The sequence below is a fragment of the Oncorhynchus mykiss genome, chromosome 2, assembly GCF_013265735.2.
Source record: "Oncorhynchus mykiss isolate Arlee chromosome 2, USDA_OmykA_1.1, whole genome shotgun sequence".
Classification (NCBI taxonomy): Eukaryota; Metazoa; Chordata; class Actinopteri; order Salmoniformes; family Salmonidae; genus Oncorhynchus; species Oncorhynchus mykiss.
The window spans coordinates 30,672,890-30,692,623 of record NC_048566.1 but is presented as its reverse complement, the minus strand read 5'-3'; the positions used below and the strand labels follow the sequence as shown (position 1 = coordinate 30,692,623).

The 19,734-nt window shown below is 49.4% G+C and overlaps 1 protein-coding gene across 2 annotated transcripts in view; it reads right to left on the bottom strand.

Moving 5' to 3' along the window:
• The window catches only part of si:dkey-22o22.2 (neural-cadherin), a 128,149-nt gene that overhangs the window by 53,528 nt on the left and 54,887 nt on the right, over positions 1-19,734 (bottom strand). For both annotated transcript variants that reach the window (XR_005036284.1, XM_036945505.1), the window contains exons 2-4: positions 9,487-9,675; positions 2,247-2,472; positions 922-1,126 (exon numbers count right to left, since the gene is read on the bottom strand). Coding sequence is in view for 1 of the 2 variants with exons in the window: in XM_036945505.1 (XP_036801400.1) it covers positions 922-1,126; positions 2,247-2,472; positions 9,487-9,675 (620 nt within the window). In the remaining variant the exon portion in view is untranslated. The remainder of the gene's footprint in view (positions 1-921; positions 1,127-2,246; positions 2,473-9,486; positions 9,676-19,734) is intronic.

Here is a 19,734-nt window from a genome sequence, read left to right as displayed (position 1 = left end):
CTGAAGCTAGACGGCACCTATTTCTATTTCCAAACTTGCCACTGAGGCCACAGTCCAATCACCTGAACAGAATCACCATGCATGCTACCTGGCTGACTCTCCATACTGTTGTTCTTCATTATGTGACCACGGCTGACTCTCCATACTGTTGTTCTCCATTATGTGACCACGGCTGACTCTCCATACTGTTGTTCTACATTATGTGACCACGGCTGACTCTCCATACTGTTGTTCTACATTATGTGACCACGGCTGACTCTCCATACTGTTGTTCTCCATTATGTGACCACGGCTGACTCTCCATACTGTTGTTCTCCATTATGTGACCACGGCTGACTCTCCATACTGTTGTTCTACATTATGTGACCACGGCTGACTCTCCATACTGTTGTTCTACATTATGTGACCATGGCTGACTCTCCATACTGTTGTTCTACATTATGTGACCACGGCTGACTCTCCATACTGTTGTTCTCCATTATGTGACCATGGCTGACTCTCCATACTGTTGTTCTCCATTAATTGACCACGGCTGGGGAGCAGCTTAGGGGGGTAGGTTGGACGTTCTCTACTGCAGCTGACCATGGCTATAGTTGATGTTTCCTCAAATGGGTCTATTCCCCATCAATACTACTCCTACGGAAAGTACACACACACACACAGGCACGCAGGCACACACACACACACCTTCAGAGCCGCATGCATAGCTTCTTTGAGTGAATTAGCCAAGCTGACTGGAGCTGGCCTAAGGGGAACTGGTGGATTAGTGAGGATGCCATTTGTGTGTATACGCCAGCCATCTGGGTAGGAGCAGGTGTGTATAGAGGTGAGTGTGTACTATTTATGTGTGACTGTGTGTGTGTGTGTGTGTGTGTGTATGCGTGCATGTGTGTATGTGTGTGTATAGTTGCGTGTGTGTACCTCTGCCACACCGCTGAGGCCTGTGTCTGGCTCGGAGGCCCTGACTTGCAGCGTGTGGAGTGTGTGTCCACTCTCAAAGTCCACTGTCCGGGTGAGGCTGAGAGCTCCACTCTCCTGGTTGACACTGAACAGGTTGCCAGGGTTCACCAGCAGCATGTAGGAGAGAGTCTTCCTCTGGAAGGAGACGGCCCCCACCATCGCCACACTGCAGGGGGAAACAGGAACGGGATGTCAAAAGGAGATACAGTATACAGGAAGTGATGCCATCGGGAGATGCATTAGACAGGATGTGATGTCATAAGGAGACACATTAGAGAGGATGTGATGTCATGAGGAGACACATTCACGAATTAAATAGATCTCCAGGGAGCAAGAAATTATCCACCTTCAGTCTGATATCATCACTCTCATCTCATCCATAGCATCTTTATTTAGTGGTTTTCTGGATTAAGACACACACACGCAAACATGCACCTTCATGCACTGACACGCACGGGGTGGCAGGAGATGAAGACATTGTGCTCCAATCACCAGAGCCCTGGGGAGGCAGGTTCACACACACACACACACACACACACACACACACACACACACACACACACACACACACACACACACACACACACACACACACACACACACACACACACACCATGCAGAGGGTGGGCAGGAGATGAAGACATTGTGCTCCAGTCACCAGAGCCCTGAGGAGGCAGGTTCAGACACACACTTTGCCCTTCATGTTTATCCTAAAGTTTATTTTAATACATATTTGAATTAGCCACACTTTCATATTCTGAGCCCTGGGACAAAATGATGCATCTGCGTCCCTCCTTCACCCCCACCTTCATAACCCGCCCCCCCACCCCCTCCCAACACATGACACATAATGCAGAGGAATCATCCACGTTCACACAATCCTTTGGTTTCCCCTCTAATGAGCAGCAGAGGCGGCACACAAACACAAACACTCACACACACACACACATAACAAGCACAATACACAAGCAAAAAGACATGTACATACACATATGCAGAACACACGCATTCATTGGTTCACTGATGCTCTTACCCCACCTCCCTCATTGTGAAATGCATGGTCTGGCATACCCTGTCCATTCCCTCATCCTATTCCTAACCCACATCCAGCAGTTATTCCTGTCCAATGTCACCTGTAAAGCCCTAGTTCATTCACCTTCCTAGTAGTCAACAATCACAGCCTATTCCCCATATAGTGCACTAGGTGGCTCTGGTCAAAAATAGTCCATAATATGGGTAATTGGGATTAGCCCATTCCAATATCTCCAAACCCAGGGTGTACTCACGCTTGGCCCACGGGCGTGTTCTCTGGGACAGTCAGGGTGTAGGAGGCATTGGTGAACTGTGGGGGGCGGAACCCTGCCAGAATAGCCACTGTTGCAGGGGGACCCTTCCTGCCCTGCGTGTCGACCACCTGCACCTTCAGCATGTACTCCCTGCTGGGGGTCAGGGGTCGGCCTGTGGTCCTGACCTCCCCAGAGCTGCGGTCCACTTCAAACGAATCCTCGCCGCCTAGTTACGGGATATAAACAACACGTATAAACACACAGACACACCTGGTTCTTCCAAGTGACTCAAAGGTTTCTTGAAGGGATAGTTGACCCCCAAATTAAAGTTGTTCTGTGTTTTCACACCTCAACACACAGCTTGCCCCGGGGCCTTATAGACAATCATGTGAGTGATATCACGTAGCAGAGACAGCTGCGCAGAAATGGACATCCCTAAGACATTGCTGATTTCTTGGGCTGGGGGGCTGGTGTGTGTGTTTATTTGTGTATAGAGATGGGGGTAGAGGACCCTTCTGCCAGCTGGGGCTGTGTGTGTGTGGTGTGTGTGTGCGGTGTGTGTGTGTGCATGTGTTATCGGGTTAACATCCAGCCTCTGATCTTTCTCTGAGGAGAACAGGACGACAGGGTCATCTTAATCCATGTCCCCCTGGGCAGCAGCATCAACAGAAGAGAAAGAGAGAGAAGAGGAGGGGGAGGAAGAGAAAGAAAGAGACGAGGAGGAGGAGGAGGACGAGGAGGAGGAAGAGAGAGAGAGAAGAGGAGGAAGAGGAGGAGGAAGCGAAAGAAAGAGAAGAGGAGAAGGAAGAGAGAGAAAAGGAGGAGGAGGAAGAGAAAGAAGAGGAGGAGGAAGAGAAAGAAGAGGAAGAAGAGAGAGAGGAATAGGAGGAGGAAGAGAAAGAAAAAGAAGAGGAGGGGGAGGAAGAGAGAGAGAAGAGGAGGAGGAGGAAGAGGAAGCGAGAGAGAGAAGAGGAGGAGGAGGAAGAGAGAGAAGAGGAGGAGGAGGAAGAGAGAGAAGAGGAGGAGGAAGAGAGAGAGAGAAGAGGAGGGGGAGGAAGAGAGAGAGAGAAGAGGAGGAGGAGGAGGAGGAGAAAGAGAGAGAAGAGGAGGAGGAAGAGAGAGAGGAATAGGAGGCACACGGCTGCTGGTAGCCAGGGACATGTAGCTAATCACAGCTGCTGGTAGCCAGGGACATGTAGCTAATCACAGCTGCTGGTAGCCAGGGACATGTAGCTAATCACAGCTGCTGGTAGCCAGGGACATGTAGCTAATCACAGCTGCTGGTAGCCAGGGACATGTAGCTAATCACAGCTGTTGGTAGCCAGGGACATGTAGCTAATCACAGCTGCTGGTAGCCAGGGGACATGTAGCCAATCACAGCTGCTGGTAGCCAGGGGACATGTAGCTAATCACAGCTGCTGGTAGCCAGGGGACATGTAGCTAATCACAGCTGCTGGTAGCCAGGGGACATGTAGCCAATCACAGCTGCTGGTAGCCAGGGGACATGTAGCTAATCACAGCTGCTGGTAGCCAGGGACATGTAGCTAATCACAGCTGCTGGTAGCCAGGGGACATGTAGCCAATCACAGCTGCTGGTAGCCAGGGGACATGTAGCTAATCACAGCTGCTGGTAGCCAGGGACATGTAGCCAATCACAGCTGCTGGTAGCCAGGGGACATGTAGCTAATCACAGCTGCTGGTAGCCAGGGACATGTAGCTAATCACAGCTGCTGGTAGCCAGGGGACATGTAGCTAATCACAGCTGCTGGTAGCCAGGGGACATGTAGCTAATCACAGCTGTTGGTAGCCAGGGACATGTAGCTAATCACAGCTGCTGGTAGCCAGGGGACATGTAGCTAATCACAGCTGCTGGTAGCCAGGGGACATGTAGCCAATCACAGCTGCTGGTAGCCAGGGGACATGTAGCTAATCACAGCTGCTGGTAGCCAGGGGACATGTAGCTAATCACAGCTGCTGGTAGCCAGGGGACATGTAGCTAATCACAGCTGCTGGTAGCCAGGGGACATGTAGCTAATCACAGCTGCTGGTAGCCAGGGACATGTAGCTAATCACAGCTGCTGGTAGCCAGGGGACATGTAGCTAATCACAGCTGCTGGTAGCCAGGGACATGTAGCTAATCACAGCTGCTGGTAGCCAGGGACATGTAGCTAATCACAGCTGCTGGTAGCCAGGGACATGTAGCTAATCACAGCTGCTGGTAGCCAGGGGACATGTAGCTAATCACAGCTGCTGGTAGCCAGGGACATGTAGCTAATCACAGCTGCTGGTTGCCAGGGACATGTAGCTAATCACAGCTGTTGGTAGCCAGGGACATGTAGCTAATCACAGCTGCTGGTAGCCAGGGGACATGTAGCCAATCACAGCTGCTGGTAGCCAGGGGACATGTAGCTAATCACAGCTGCTGGTAGCCAGGGGACATGTAGCTAATCACAGCTGCTGGTAGCCAGGGACATGTAGCTAATCACAGCTGTTGGTAGCCAGGGGCATGTAGCTAATCACAGCTGCTGGTAGCCAGGGACATGTAGCTAATCACAGCTGCTGGTAGCCAGGGGCATGTAGCTAATCACAGCTGCTGGTAGCCAGGGGACATGTAGCCAATCACAGCTGCTGGTAGCCAGGGGACATGTAGCTAATCACAGCTGCTGGTAGCCAGGGGACATGTAGCTAATCACAGCTGCTGGTAGCCAGGGGACATGTAGCCAATCACAGCTGCTGGTAGCCAGGGGACATGTAGCTAATCACAGCTGCTGGTAGCCAGGGACATGTAGCTAATCACAGCTGCTGGTAGCCAGGGGACATGTAGCCAATCACAGCTGCTGGTAGCCAGGAGACATGTAGCTAATCACAGCTGCTGGTAGCCAGGGGACATGTAGCTAATCACAGCTGCTGGTAGCCAGGGACATGTAGCTAATCACAGCTGTTGGTAGCCAGGGGCATGTAGCTAATCACAGCTGCTGGTAGCCAGGGACATGTAGCTAATCACAGCTGCTGGTAGCCAGGGGCATGTAGCTAATCACAGCTGCTGGTAGCCAGGGGACATGTAGCCAATCACAGCTGCTGGTAGCCAGGGGACATGTAGCTAATCACAGCTGCTGGTAGCCAGGGGACATGTAGCTAATCACAGCTGCTGGTAGCCAGGGGACATGTAGCCAATCACAGCTGCTGGTAGCCAGGGGACATGTAGCTAATCACAGCTGCTGGTAGCCAGGGACATGTAGCTAATCACAGCTGCTGGTAGCCAGGGGACATGTAGCCAATCACAGCTGCTGGTAGCCAGGGGACATGTAGCTAATCACAGCTGCTGGTAGCCAGGGGACATGTAGCTAATCACAGCTGCTGGTAGCCAGGGGACATGTAGCTAATCACAGCTGCTGGTAGCCAGGGGACATGTAGCTAATCACAGCTGCTGGTAGCCAGGGGACATGTAGCTAATCACAGCTGCTGGTAGCCAGGGGACATGTAGCTAATCACAGCTGCTGGTAGCCAGGGACATGTAGCTAATCACAGCTGCTGGTAGCCAGGGGACATGTAGCTAATCACAGCTGCTGGTAGCCAGGGGACATGTAGCCAATCACAGCTGCTGGTAGCCAGGGGACATGTAGCTAATCACAGCTGCTGGTAGCCAGGGGACATGTAGCTAATCACAGCTGCTGGTAGCCAGGGGACATGTAGCTAATCACAGCTGCTGGTAGCCAGGGGACATGTAGCTAATCACAGCTGCTGGTAGCCAGGGACATGTAGCTAATCACAGCTGCTGGTAGCCAGGGGACATGTAGCTAATCACAGCTGCTGGTAGCCAGGGACATGTAGCTAATCACAGCTGCTGGTAGCCAGGGACATGTAGCTAATCACAGCTGCTGGTAGCCAGGGACATGTAGCTAATCACAGCTGCTGGTAGCCAGGGGACATGTAGCTAATCACAGCTGCTGGTAGCCAGGGACATGTAGCTAATCACAGCTGCTGGTAGCCAGGGACATGTAGCTAATCACAGCTGTTGGTAGCCAGGGACATGTAGCTAATCACAGCTGCTGGTAGCCAGGGGACATGTAGCCAATCACAGCTGCTGGTAGCCAGGGGACATGTAGCTAATCACAGCTGCTGGTAGCCAGGGGACATGTAGCTAATCACAGCTGCTGGTAGCCAGGGGACATGTAGCCAATCACAGCTGCTGGTAGCCAGGGGACATGTAGCTAATCACAGCTGCTGGTAGCCAGGGACATGTAGCTAATCACAGCTGCTGGTAGCCAGGGGACATGTAGCCAATCACAGCTGCTGGTAGCCAGGGGACATGTAGCTAATCACAGCTGCTGGTAGCCAGGGACATGTAGCCAATCACAGCTGCTGGTAGCCAGGGGACATGTAGCTAATCACAGCTGCTGGTAGCCAGGGACATGTAGCTAATCACAGCTGCTGGTAGCCAGGGGACATGTAGCTAATCACAGCTGCTGGTAGCCAGGGGACATGTAGCTAATCACAGCTGTTGGTAGCCAGGGACATGTAGCTAATCACAGCTGCTGGTAGCCAGGGGACATGTAGCTAATCACAGCTGCTGGTAGCCAGGGGACATGTAGCCAATCACAGCTGCTGGTAGCCAGGGGACATGTAGCTAATCACAGCTGCTGGTAGCCAGGGGACATGTAGCTAATCACAGCTGCTGGTAGCCAGGGGACATGTAGCTAATCACAGCTGCTGGTAGCCAGGGGACATGTAGCTAATCACAGCTGCTGGTAGCCAGGGACATGTAGCTAATCACAGCTGCTGGTAGCCAGGGGACATGTAGCCAATCACAGCTGCTGGTAGCCAGGGGACATGTAGCTAATCACAGCTGCTGGTAGCCAGGGACATGTAGCTAATCACAGCTGCTGGTAGCCAGGGACATGTAGCTAATCACAGCTGCTGGTAGCCAGGGGACATGTAGCTAATCACAGCTGCTGGTAGCCAGGGGACATGTAGCTAATCACAGCTGCTGGTAGCCAGGGACATGTAGCTAATCACAGCTGCTGGTAGCCAGGGGACATGTAGCTAATCACAGCTGCTGGTAGCCAGGGGACATGTAGCTAATCACAGCTGCTGGTAGCCAGGGACATGTAGCTAATCACAGCTGCTGGTAGCCAGGGACATGTAGCTAATCACAGCTGCTGGTAGCCAGGGACATGTAGCTAATCACAGCTGCTGGTAGCCAGGGGACATGTAGCTAATCACAGCTGCTGGTAGCCAGGGGACATGTAGCTAATCACAGCTGCTGGTAGCCAGGGACATGTAGCTAATCACAGCTGCTGGTAGCCAGGGGACATGTAGCTAATCACAGCTGCTGGTAGCCAGGGGACATGTAGCTAATCACAGCTGCTGGTAGCCAGGGACATGTAGCTAATCACAGCTGCTGGTAGCCAGGGGACATGTAGCTAATCACAGCTGCTGGTAGCCAGGGGACATGTAGCTAATCACAGCTGCTGGTAGCCAGGGACATGTAGCTAATCACAGCTGCTGGTAGCCAGGGACATGTAGCTAATCACAGCTGCTGGTAGCCAGGGACATGTAGCTAATCACAGCTGCTGGTAGCCAGGGGACATGTAGCTAATCACAGCTGCTGGTAGCCAGGGACATGTAGCTAATCACAGCTGCTGGTAGCCAGGGGACATGTAGCTAATCACAGCTGCTGGTAGCCAGGGGACATGTAGCCAATCACAGCTGCTGGTAGCCAGGGGACATGTAGCTAATCACAGCTGCTGGTAGCCAGGGGACATGTAGCTAATCACAGCTGCTGGTAGCCAGGGGACATGTAGCTAATCACAGCTGCTGGTAGCCAGGGGACATGTAGCTAATCACAGCTGCTGGTAGCCAGGGGACATGTAGCTAATCACAGCTGCTGGTAGCCAGGGACATGTAGCTAATCACAGCTGCTGGTAGCCAGGGGACATGTAGCTAATCACAGCTGCTGGTAGCCAGGGGACATGTAGCTAATCACAGCTGCTGGTAGCCAGGGGACATGTAGCTAATCACAGCTGCTGGTAGCCAGGGGACATGTAGCCAATCACAGCTGCTGGTAGCCAGGGGACATGTAGCTAATCACAGCTGCTGGTAGCCAGGGGACATGTAGCTAATCACAGCTGCTGGTAGCCAGGGGACATGTAGCTAATCACAGCTGCTGGTAGCCAGGGGACATGTAGCTAATCACAGCTGCTGGTAGCCAGGGGACATGTAGCTAATCACAGCTGCTGGTAGCCAGGGGACATGTAGCTAATCACAGCTGCTGGTAGCCAGGAGACATGTAGCTAATCACAGCTGCTGGTAGCCAGGGACATGTAGCTAATCACAGCTGCTGGTAGCCAGGGGACATGTAGCTAATCACAGCTGCTGGTAGCCAGGAGACATGTAGCTAATCACAGCTGCTGGTAGCCAGGGACATGTAGCTAATCACAGCTGCTGGTAGCCAGGGGACATGTAGCTAATCACAGCTGCTGGTAGCCAGGGGACATGTAGCTAATCACAGCTGCTGGTAGCCAGGGACATGTAGCTAATCACAGCTGCTGGTAGCCAGGGGACATGTAGCTAATCACAGCTGCTGGTAGCCAGGAGACATGTAGCTAATCACAGCTGCTGGTAGCCAGGGACATGTAGCTAATCACAGCTGCTGGTAGCCAGGGGACATGTAGCTAATCACAGCTGCTGGTAGCCAGGGACATGTAGCTAATCACAGCTGCTGGTAGCCAGGGGACATGTAGCTAATCACAGCTGCTGGTAGCCAGGGGACATGTAGCTAATCACAGCTGCTGGTAGCCAGGGACATGTAGCTAATCACAGCTGCTGGTAGCCAGGGGACATGTAGCTAATCACAGCTGCTGGTAGCCAGGGGACATGTAGCTAATCACAGCTGCTGGTAGCCAGGGGACATGTAGCTAATCACAGCTGCTGGTAGCCAGGGACATGTAGCTAATCACAGCTGCACTTCTTTTGGATTTTTCATTATTTAATTGTTTTATTTTATTCAATCTATATCTATTTTATTTTTTCTTTGTTATAATTTATTGTACATTATCGCTGTCTTAGGGATGTCCAACACCTAGTACCCTAAAAATAGAACACTTGCATGTCATCCTTTCATTAAATGCTATTATCTCATCAGAGTTTAGCTATCTAATCTAATCAAATTTAATGTAAAATGGACACTGTTTAAACGTTGTATCAATTCAATCACAATGTTGATCGACATTTCACTCACCGTCCAGTAGCAGGAAGTGGGCGTTTCCTATTGTGCCGTCTCGTTGGCGGGCGGTGAGGCGGTAGACCACAGAGCCTGGTGCGGCGTCAGGTCCCACTGCGCCCAGGTAGGGCTGGGGGAACATGCCCCATTGCAGGTCTGCCAGGGTGGGCACACTAAGGGTCAGCCTGCAGAGGTACCACTCATCACCTACAGACACAGAAAAGATAAGAGGTTAAGGGTCAGCCTGCAGAGGTACCACTCATCACCTACAGACACAGAAAAGATAAGAGGTTAAGGGTCAGCCTGCAGAGGTACCACTCATCACCTACAGACACAGAAAAGATAAAGAGATTAAGGGTCAGGGTCAAACGTCAGAGATAACAGTTGGTACAGTCAGGTGGACGTGGAATCACTACTAAGAGGTTGTCTGGATGAATTGTAGGCATATGAGCTAAATGCATTCTGGGAAAGTGGAGGACTAGTGTCTGCTGAAGCTCCTAATCCTTTGATGATGATGTCATTGGGTCTGAGTCCTCCTTTTAGCCAAAAACAAACCATGTCTGTGCCACCTCCCACCATTGGGCTTTGACTTTTCCAAACACATCCATCCATCTCTCCCTTTCAAAGTGTTTGCGATCCCTGGCACAATCTCCTTAATCTTATTTGCCTCTCAAAATCAATTTCTCAACCATCCGCTGGTGTCACCTTCCCCCCCTGACGGCAGCCACAGCCCTTGGATGACGCTGGGCCCATTCCCTGTTTCCATCCCAGGCTGAAGGGCTTTTCCTCCCTCGTCTGTTTCCTCGCCAGCAGCTATCTGCTGTCTGAGACTGTCGCTTCCCATGAGGCCTTAGCAGTCAGTGAAAAGAATGACATTTTCTTTACAAACCCATCACCCTCTCTTTCTATCGCTCTTCAGACGAGCATGTTTCCTACAAAACACACTGTCTGATAGCACACAGAGAGGGAGAGAGAGAGATAGAGAGAGAGAGAGGAAAGGGGAGAAATAGAGAGAGAGGAAAGAGGTGGGGAAGGGCAGAAAGCAAGCGCGTGCTCTCAGAAGGCGTTCAGAAGTTCAGAAAAGACTCAGAGAAGGGGACTCCAGGCAAACAGACGCTGTGTGTTGTTGCTGCTTGTCGTCTTGTTTTGGGAGAGTTTGTTTTGTCTGCAGACTTGTGCTTCGTGTTGTTTGCCATGTCTGGCGCGAAGGAGAGACAACAGCAAATAAGAGGGAGCTTCACATCTGAGGGACGCAGGGAAGCAGTGGGTAAAAAGAGAGGGAGAAGAAAAGAGGAAGAGAGGAGGAAGACACAGGGGAGGGTGGAAGCCTTCTTGACAGGTCTTTTCAGCACAAGGCTCTAGATTCTTGTATTGCTATTTTGTAATTCAGTGGATGGACTTGGTTGTTTGGCGCTGTGAGGCTTATACAGCAGTTGGCTATGTATGAATTCCTCCACAGACATTAATGACTCTTCATTATGATAGTGGTGTCTTGATCCTTGGTCCACGTGACTGAACACACACTCAGTACATGCCAAACACGCATATATATACATAAATGCATACAAATGGCTGACTTAGGGTTGGCTCAGTGGGCTTTAACTATTAAACCGTGCCTGGGGGTCAAAAGGCAAGGGATGAGGAGAGATATAGGAGAGTTAAATGCATGACCATGGGAATGATCACTACCTGTACATAAACTGCTCACAGAGGAGAGATAAATCTCTTACAGTACGTACATCCACCCCAGGTCTCTCTCTCTCTCTCTGCTTCATCTGTCACCAGGGCCATCCATGCCTCGCTCTCTCTTTCTCCCTCTCTCTCTCTCTCTTTCTCTTCCTTCTTTTCTCCACCAAACTAGCAGAACTAAAAGGCAGCCAACAGATCCACCTCGTCAGTGTTCTGTGAGAGTGGATCAGTCGACAAAGCGAGGCAAAGCTCTACACGTGTCTGCTACCGGCTTTCTAATCCTCGTAAGATCTGATGGTGACCAGGCGAAATCGCCCCAGATACGATACACACCCACCGTATCATTAGCCCAGTGACACTCGTCTGAGTCCCCCCAAAGCTGTCTCCTCATTTGAATATCAATTCGGATGATGTCACGGATTGTTATGCAAATCCGGGAATAAAAGGGTAAAATTGTGTTTGTCTTCTTCCCCCTGATTTGATACACAGTGAATTAGAGGTGCAGCCGTGCAAAAGAGGCCAGTATTGACGGAGAGAGAATGAGATTGCATTCAAGTGGTCTTTATGTGTCTGACATCAGATGGAGATGACACATTTGAGTGGGGCCCAATTTGCCTCAGTACATTGACAGTGTTGTCCAATAACAGCCTACCGAAATGACATGAGGCTTCAACTGAAGAAGAAGTAATGACGGAATGGGGAAGATTCTTTCAGATCTCCATGAAGTACCAACGTAAGGTAGGGGCTAGGAGTTGTCCTTTAACCATTACATTAAATAAAGGGGGTGATGGAGAGAGGGGACACCCAGGACCCTCTTGGCTCCTCTTGGCCCCTAGTGATCCCTCTCAGACCTGACAAAGATGGTGTGTGGTGTCTGGTGGCATGATGCCGCTAGAACACACACCTGTGAGAGGACTGGAGGGAGATCAGAGGTATCACTGTTACCTGAGACCACCTGAGGTACATTACAGAGGGTAAGAGTCATGCAGCTGAGCTAGGATTACACACACATACACACTGTTTGGTACATACATACACATACACACACATACATACTCCCACTACGCCCCTGGGGAGGTCACATAGGTGTGTGTGTTTGTGTGAATGACAGCGTGGGATGTGTCACCTTGGTGACTCACAGAGCGCAGGTGTTCCCATGAGTCCAGTCTCCGTGGCAGCAGGTTAAGTCTTTGTGACATTTGAACACACACACATGCAGGCATCTCACGTAATTGCCTGTCCTTGCTGGCCTGGCAGGGAGTTGACACTGTGTGTGTGTGTGTGTGTGTGTGTGTGTGTGTGTGTGTGTGTGTGTGTCAGAATCTAAAAAGAGTCTCCCTTTCATGCACGATTAACGACTCAATGATGTGGATCTCACTTTTGTTTTAATGACATGCATAATTACGTTTCAAATCAAGAGCTTTTGTTTCCTCTAAAACCATGTGATGCACAGTGAAATTCTTTAAGAGGAGACCAGTGTACGGAGGAGATAGTGAGAGAGAGAGATATAAAAAATAGAGAGGGACAGAGGGAAAAGAGAGAGGGACAGATAGAGAAATAGATAGGGGGAAAGGGGGAGGGAGAGAGAGAAGAGAGAGAGAGAATAGAGAGGGAGAAGAGAGAGGGAGAAGAGAGAGAGAGAGAGGGAGAAGAGAGAGGGAAAAGAGAGAAGGACAGATAGAGAAATAGATAGGGGAAAGGGGAGGGAGAGAGAGAAGAGAGAGGGAGAAGAGAGAGGGAGAAGAGAGAGGGAGAAGAGAGAGAGAAGAGAGAGGAAGAAGAGAGAGTGAGAGAGAGAGAGATAGAGAAAGAGAAGAGAGAGGGAGAAGAGAGAGAGAGAGAGGGAGAAGAGAGAGAGAGCGGGAGAGAAGAGAGAGGGAGAGAGAGAGAGAGAGAGAGAGAGAGAGAGAGAGAGAGAGAGACAGAGAGATAGAGAGAGAGAGAGAGCGAGAGAGAGAGAGAGAGAGATAGATAGAGAGAGAGAGAGAGAGAGAAAAGGAGATAGATAGGGAGAGATGCTCAACGTGTGAGAGAAACCACAGAGAAACTTGCAACATCCTCTATACTTATATTACAGCTAGTTAGTGGATAATTGGCTGTGTCAATATTAGACCATAAAAAGAGACCAAATCTTCAAAAAGGTGGGGTATAGTGGCCATTGGGTAGCTACTGAGAGGAATATTTTGAGGGAGGAGAGTCATTGAGGGACAAACCACCTCTGTTGTAGGAGCTGGGAACCCTGCAACCCATCTGCTCCCTAGTAGCCAGCGGACTGAGGTGTTATGCATCCTAATTAATGATCTTCTAGACTGGCCCACTTCCCCCCCTGCATGCACACACAATTTTTTTAAAACCTGATGGGTGGGGCAGAAAGAGAGAAGGAGAGAGAGCGAGGGAGGGAGGGAGGGAGGGAGGGAGGGAGGGAGGGAGGGAGGGAGGGAGAGAGAGAGAGAAAGAGATGAGAAGATAGAAGTCAAGAGAGATGAGAGAGCGATAACAACATAGAAAGGGGAGAATGGATGGAAAAGGGAAATCATTATATTCACTCCCCTCTGTTCACTTAACACTGACAGATCTCACTGTGGACGTCCCCTGGTATCTCTGGTACCTAAAGTGGACAGAGGAATAGGACAGCCCTACTGTACTGCTACCATCACTCCCCTCATTTCTCAAATCCTCCTCTCATTTCTCCACATTTCACCCTTGGTTGACTTTTACTGCCCAAACCTAATGATATTCCAAACGCTCAACTGGTTTAACGTAGCTAAGCAACCAATCTGATGATGTAAATGCATGTAAATGCAATACTCCATGAAATACAAGAGACAAACAGCAGGAATAACTTATTCTATTTTCTCCTCTGACAAAGTCACAAACAAACAGGCATTGAAAAACATGAGGGGAAAAATGAATACATTTCAGCCACAGACAGAACTGTGCAGTGTGTGTGTGTGTTTGTGTGTGTGTTTTCTGATAAGCCTTGAGGCTGTGTTTGGATGGAGGTCTCCCCACTACACACTCATCCACACACAGACAATCAAATGCAGAGGAGACATAGCTGCTCATGTATGTCCCTGCATGCACCCTCTCTCTTACTCCTCCTGGACTCTGGTCTCCCAGCACCTCGTGAACACATTAGATCCTAACTAACTACCACAACCAATAGCCACCCGTGTCATGCCTGTCTCTCTGGAATGAGAGGCCCACAGGGGGCTGCCACCTCCTTGCCTGACCACAAATGTAGTATTTCACCACTTCGAGGACCCTGGTCGCCCGTGAGTAAGTGAGCGAGAGAGTCCTCACAGTCTACACAACACGGAAACTCAATTAGAGCCATTCTGTGGTCGGGTGTGCATGGGGAATGGAGGGTTAGGGGAGGAACAGAGGGTATTATGGGGGTTTAGTAAGCTCCCAGCTACACTAATAGTGTTCTCCACTCCACCCAGACCACCGTCAAAATACACTCACCTTACTGTGAGGTGAATGCAGAGTATGTGTGTGACCTCTCAAGGTGAGTTATCAACAACAAGAGCCTCAGGCTGCTTCTACATGGGGTGTGTCTCCGTCAGAGGAGGCTGGTGGGAGGAGCTATAGGAGGACGGGCTCATTGTAATGGCTGGAATGGAATGAATGGAACAGACTCAAATATGTGGTTTTCATGTTTTATGCTTTTGATACCGTTCTATTACTCCATTCCAGCCATTACAAATGAGCCCGTCCTCCTATAGCTCCTCCCACCAGCCTCCTCTGGTCTCCATAGTCTAAAATGGCCTCCTCTCAGAGTAGCAGTTGGTGGTTGACTCGGTGGGCATGTTGTCTCCCTCCCACCGGCATCACTGGCCCACTGAGTCAGCCACAGCTATGACTCCTCACCAGATGGCGTCGATGGCACCATGTGGCGGGGAACATAAGAGCAATCAAACAAGACGCCTCTACACCAACTGTTTACATCAACGAACCATCTTATAATCTCTATCTCTTATTTCCCCACAGGTCAATACAGTATATTCTCTTTTCTCATATCCAGTATTCATTAGCAAGTAGGGAAATGTATAGTGTCACAAGGGGTCATTTGCTTCAGCACACTCACTGTGCTCGTAGTCTTCCTAGTAAGCACTGCTCCTCCTCACTGTGCTCGTAGTCTTCCTAGCAGGCACTGCTCCTCCTCACTGTGCTCATAGTCTTCCTAGCAGGCACTGCTCCTCCTCACTGTGCTCGTAGTCTTCCTAGCAGGCACTGCTCCTCCTCACTGCGGTGTACAGAATGCTTCCCCCACCAACGACACTGGGATCGTCTGAACTCTCCCAACTCTATATGCAGCTGGCGTCAGCGCGATAGAAGACAGAATCTGGGTGGATAAGCCGGATTCAAGGGTTTGATTTTCCCAATAACTCCTAGGAATGGAATCAATCGCTCCAGAAGAGTGGAGGGGCTGGATCCAAAGACAGAGTGAAAACCAAAGCTCTCTGTCTTTGATGTCAGACTGAAAAACATTTGGATTTATTTATTTGATCCCCAATCCCGATGCTGTGTGAGACGGGGTCTGCGAGGGAGGATTGGAGAAGGCCATCATGGGAAATTGGGTCAAAGGCCAAAGCTTGTCTGTGGAGCAGTGTGGTAGGATGATACAACCGGGGCTCGTGCGCATGCACACACACACACACACACACACACACACACACACACACACACACACACACACACACACACACACACACACACAAACACACACACACACACACACACACACACACACACACACACACACACACACACACACACACAAACTACTACTTCTATTCAGAGGCAAATCTACTCGTCTTGCCAACCAAATTCCCCGTAAACACTCACATACAGTATACATTCACATTAAGTCCCTGCCAGTGGAAGGGCAGTGACTATAGCTATTAAATGTCCCTGGGGAACTGTTCAATGCTGTCAGACTTCAGGTCATGAGGATTTTACAGTTGAATTCATTCTCCTTTAGTTTGTGTGGTTGAGTGTATGAGGCACAGCTGCTGTAATCTCAACTGCCATGAGAGAAGTTTGTGACGGTGAGACGACTTCTGCAAGAGTTACGCCCAAAGATAAAATGAGAGAAGAAAGGAGAGAACATGAAAGAGGGGATAAAGCGACGCAAGGCTCAGTATTCCAAAACTGTATTTTATAAAAACTATTTCAAAGTCACCTCAGAGAGAGAGAAAATCTAAGAGGGAGACAGAGAGAGAGAATGTGTGAGAGTGTGTGTGTGGGAGAGAGAGAAAGAGAGAGACAGAGAGAGTGAGAGAGAGAGACAGGAGAGAGAGAGAAAGAGAGAGACAGAGAGAGTGAGAGAGAGAGAGAGAGAGAGAGAGAGAGAGAGAGAGAGAGAAAGACAGGAGAGAGAGAGAAAGAGAAACAGAGGTTAAGAAAGAGAGAAAAATGACAGAGGGGTAGCTCTCAGAAGGTTTTCACTCATCTAACACTCATTCTTTCTTTAATGTCTTAAATCTCTCTCGACCCTTACCACCATACCTCAATAATTCAACTTTTACATCTACTGACAAACCGACATATGCAGACTCTCACAAGCCGTGAAAGAAAATGCTTTGTGATCTAAAACATGGAAACTGTCGGTTAAATTATGAATATCTGAGGACTTTTGTCAGACATAAAAAAATAAAACAGTACATTTTTTATGTGGCAACTCATTCGTTATTGATGTGTTATGTCAAGATATTTCTCTGTAGAAACTGACAATTGTGGAAGTGTGTTTAGGGAGGCCAGTGTGTGTGTGTGTGTCTGCTTGTCGAGGGGGTTATGTTGTATTTAATAGAATCAGCCATATAACTTTAAGTGAGCAACACAATCACATTTCATGTAGGCATTCACAGGTCCAATTTCAGTTGATTATCTCACTGTGTCAATGTCAACGTCAGCAGGAGGGTGTGAACAGCTGAACCCAGACCTGCCTACAGGATTTGGATCTGCCACAGCTGCCAAAAGTGCCTGTCTTCAATCACCTGACATCTACACCAACCATGGGTGACAGACAGACCGGTACACATACAGTGCTGTACACACACAAACACACACACACAAAGAGGTGTTATTGCAAATAAACACACACACACACTTACCCAGATGTAGCGCTGATGGGCAAACACAAACACCTCAGGTGACATGGGGTTGAAAAGAACACAATGTGTGTGTGTGTTCTGGTCAGGCACTGGTGGACAGGGACAGATAGGGGAGGCAAACTCCTGACCCAGAGCATCTCATAGACAGCAAGAACACCACACTAGACAGCAAGTGACGCGTGTGTGCCTTCTGCCTTGAGTTGTGTGTGCCTCGCTCTGGTTGTCTGAGTGCATTTGTGTTTGTCTGATTTCTTCACTTTCTGATGAGACTCCCTCTACTTGAGCTCTGTGGTGTGTGTGTGTGTGTGTGTGTGTGTGTGTGTGTGTGTGTGTGTGTGTGTGTGTGTGTGTGTAAACTCTGATCCCTTATCAGCAACCATCATATGGATCAACAAACAAACAACAACAAACAAACAACAACAAAGTAGGAAAGGCACTACTGAACCTTGCTGTGTGTTATTGTGTGTGTGACTTTGTGTTATTGTGCGTGAGGCTGTGTGTTATTGTGTGAGGGGCTGTGTGTTATTGTGTGTGTGGCTGTGTGTTATTGTGTGAGGGGCTGTGTGTTATTGTGTGTGTGGCTGTGTGTTATTGTGTGAGGGGCTGTGTGTTATTGTGTGAGTGGCTGTGTGTTATTGTACGTGAGGCTGTGTGTTATTGTGTGAGGGGCTGTGTGTTATTGTGTGAGGGGCTGTGTGTTATTGTGTGTGTGACTTTGTGTTATTGTGTGAGTGGCTGTGTGTTATTGTGTGTGTGGCTGTGTGTTATTGTGTGTGTGGCTGTGTGTTATTGTGTGTGTGACTTTGTGTTATTGTGTGAGTGGCTGTGTGTTATTGTGTGAGGGGCTGTGTGTTATTGTGTGAGTGGCTGTGTGTTATTGTGTGAGGGGCTGTGTGTTATTGTGCGTAAGGCTGTGTGTTATTGTGCGTGAGGCTGTGTGTTATTGTGTGAGTGGCTGTGTGTTATTGTGTGTGTGGCTGTGTGTTATTGTGTGTGTGGCTGTGTGTTATTGTGTGTGTGACTTTGTGTTATTGTGTGAGGGGCTGTGTGTTATTGTGTGAGTGGCTGTGTGTTATTGTGTGAGGGGCTGTGTGTTATTGTGTGAGGGGCTGTGTGTTATTGTGTGTGTGACTTTGTGTTATTGTGTGAGGGGCTGTGTGTTATTGTGTGAGTGGCTGTGTGTTATTGTGTGAGGGGCTGTGTGTTATTGTGTGTGTGACTTTGTATTATTGTGTGAGGGGCTGTGTGTTATTGTGTGAGTGGCTGTGTGTTATTGTGTGAGGGGCTGTGTGTTATTGTGTGAGGGGCTGTGTGTTATTGTGTGAGGGGCTGTGTGTTATTGTGTGTGTGACTTTGTGTTATTGTGTGAGGGGCTGTGTGTTATTGTGTGAGTGGCTGTGTGTTATTGTGCGTGAGGCTGTGTGTTATTGTGTGAGGGGCTGTGTGTTATTGTGTGAGGGGCTGTGTGTTATTGTGTGTGTGGCTGTGTGGCTGTGTGTTATTGTGTGAGGGGCTGTGTGTTATTGTACATGAGGCTGTGTGTTATTGTGTGAGTGGCTGTGTGTTATTGTGTGTGTTGCTGTGTGTTATTGTGTGAGGGGCTGTGTGTTATTGTGTGAGTGGCTGTGTGTTATTGTGTGTGTGACTGTGTTATTGTGTGAGGGGCTGTGTGTTATTGTGTGTGTGGCTGTGTGTTATTGTGTGAGGGGCTGTGTGTTATTGTGTGTGTGGCTGTTTGTTATTGTGTGAGGGGCTGTGTGTTATTGTGTGAGGGGCTGTGTGTTATTGTGTGAGGGGCTGTGTGTTATTTTGTGTGTGGCTGTGTGTTATTGTGTGAGGGGCTGTGTGTTATTGTGTGAGTGGCTGTGTGTTATTGTGTAAGGGGCTGTGTGTTATTGTGTGAGTGGCTGTGTGTTATTGTGTGAGTGGCTGTGTGTTATTGTGTGAGGGGCTGTGTGTTATTGTGTGAGTGGCTGTGTGTTATTGTGTGAGTGGCTGTGTGTTATTGTGTGAGTGGCTGTGTGTTATTGTGTGAGGGGCTGTGTGTTATTGTGTGAGGGGCTGTGTGTTATTGTGTGTGTGGCTGTGTGTTATTGTGTGAGGGGCTGTGTGTTATTGTGTGTGTGGCTGTTTGTTATTGTGTGAGGGGCTGTGTGTTATTGTGTGAGGGGCTGTGTGTTATTGTGTGAGGGGCTGTGTGTTATTTTGTGTGTGGCTGTGTGTTATTGTGTGAGGGGCTGTGTGTTATTGTGTGTGTGGCTGTGTGTTATTGTGTGAGGGGCTGTGTGTTATTGTGTGTGTGGCTGTTTGTTATTGTGTGAGGGGCTGTGTGTTATTGTGTGAGGGGCTGTGTGTTATTGTGTGAGGGGCTGTGTGTTATTTTGTGTGTGGCTGTGTGTTATTGTGTGAGGGGCTGTGTGTTATTGTGTGAGTGGCTGTGTGTTATTGTGTGAGGGGC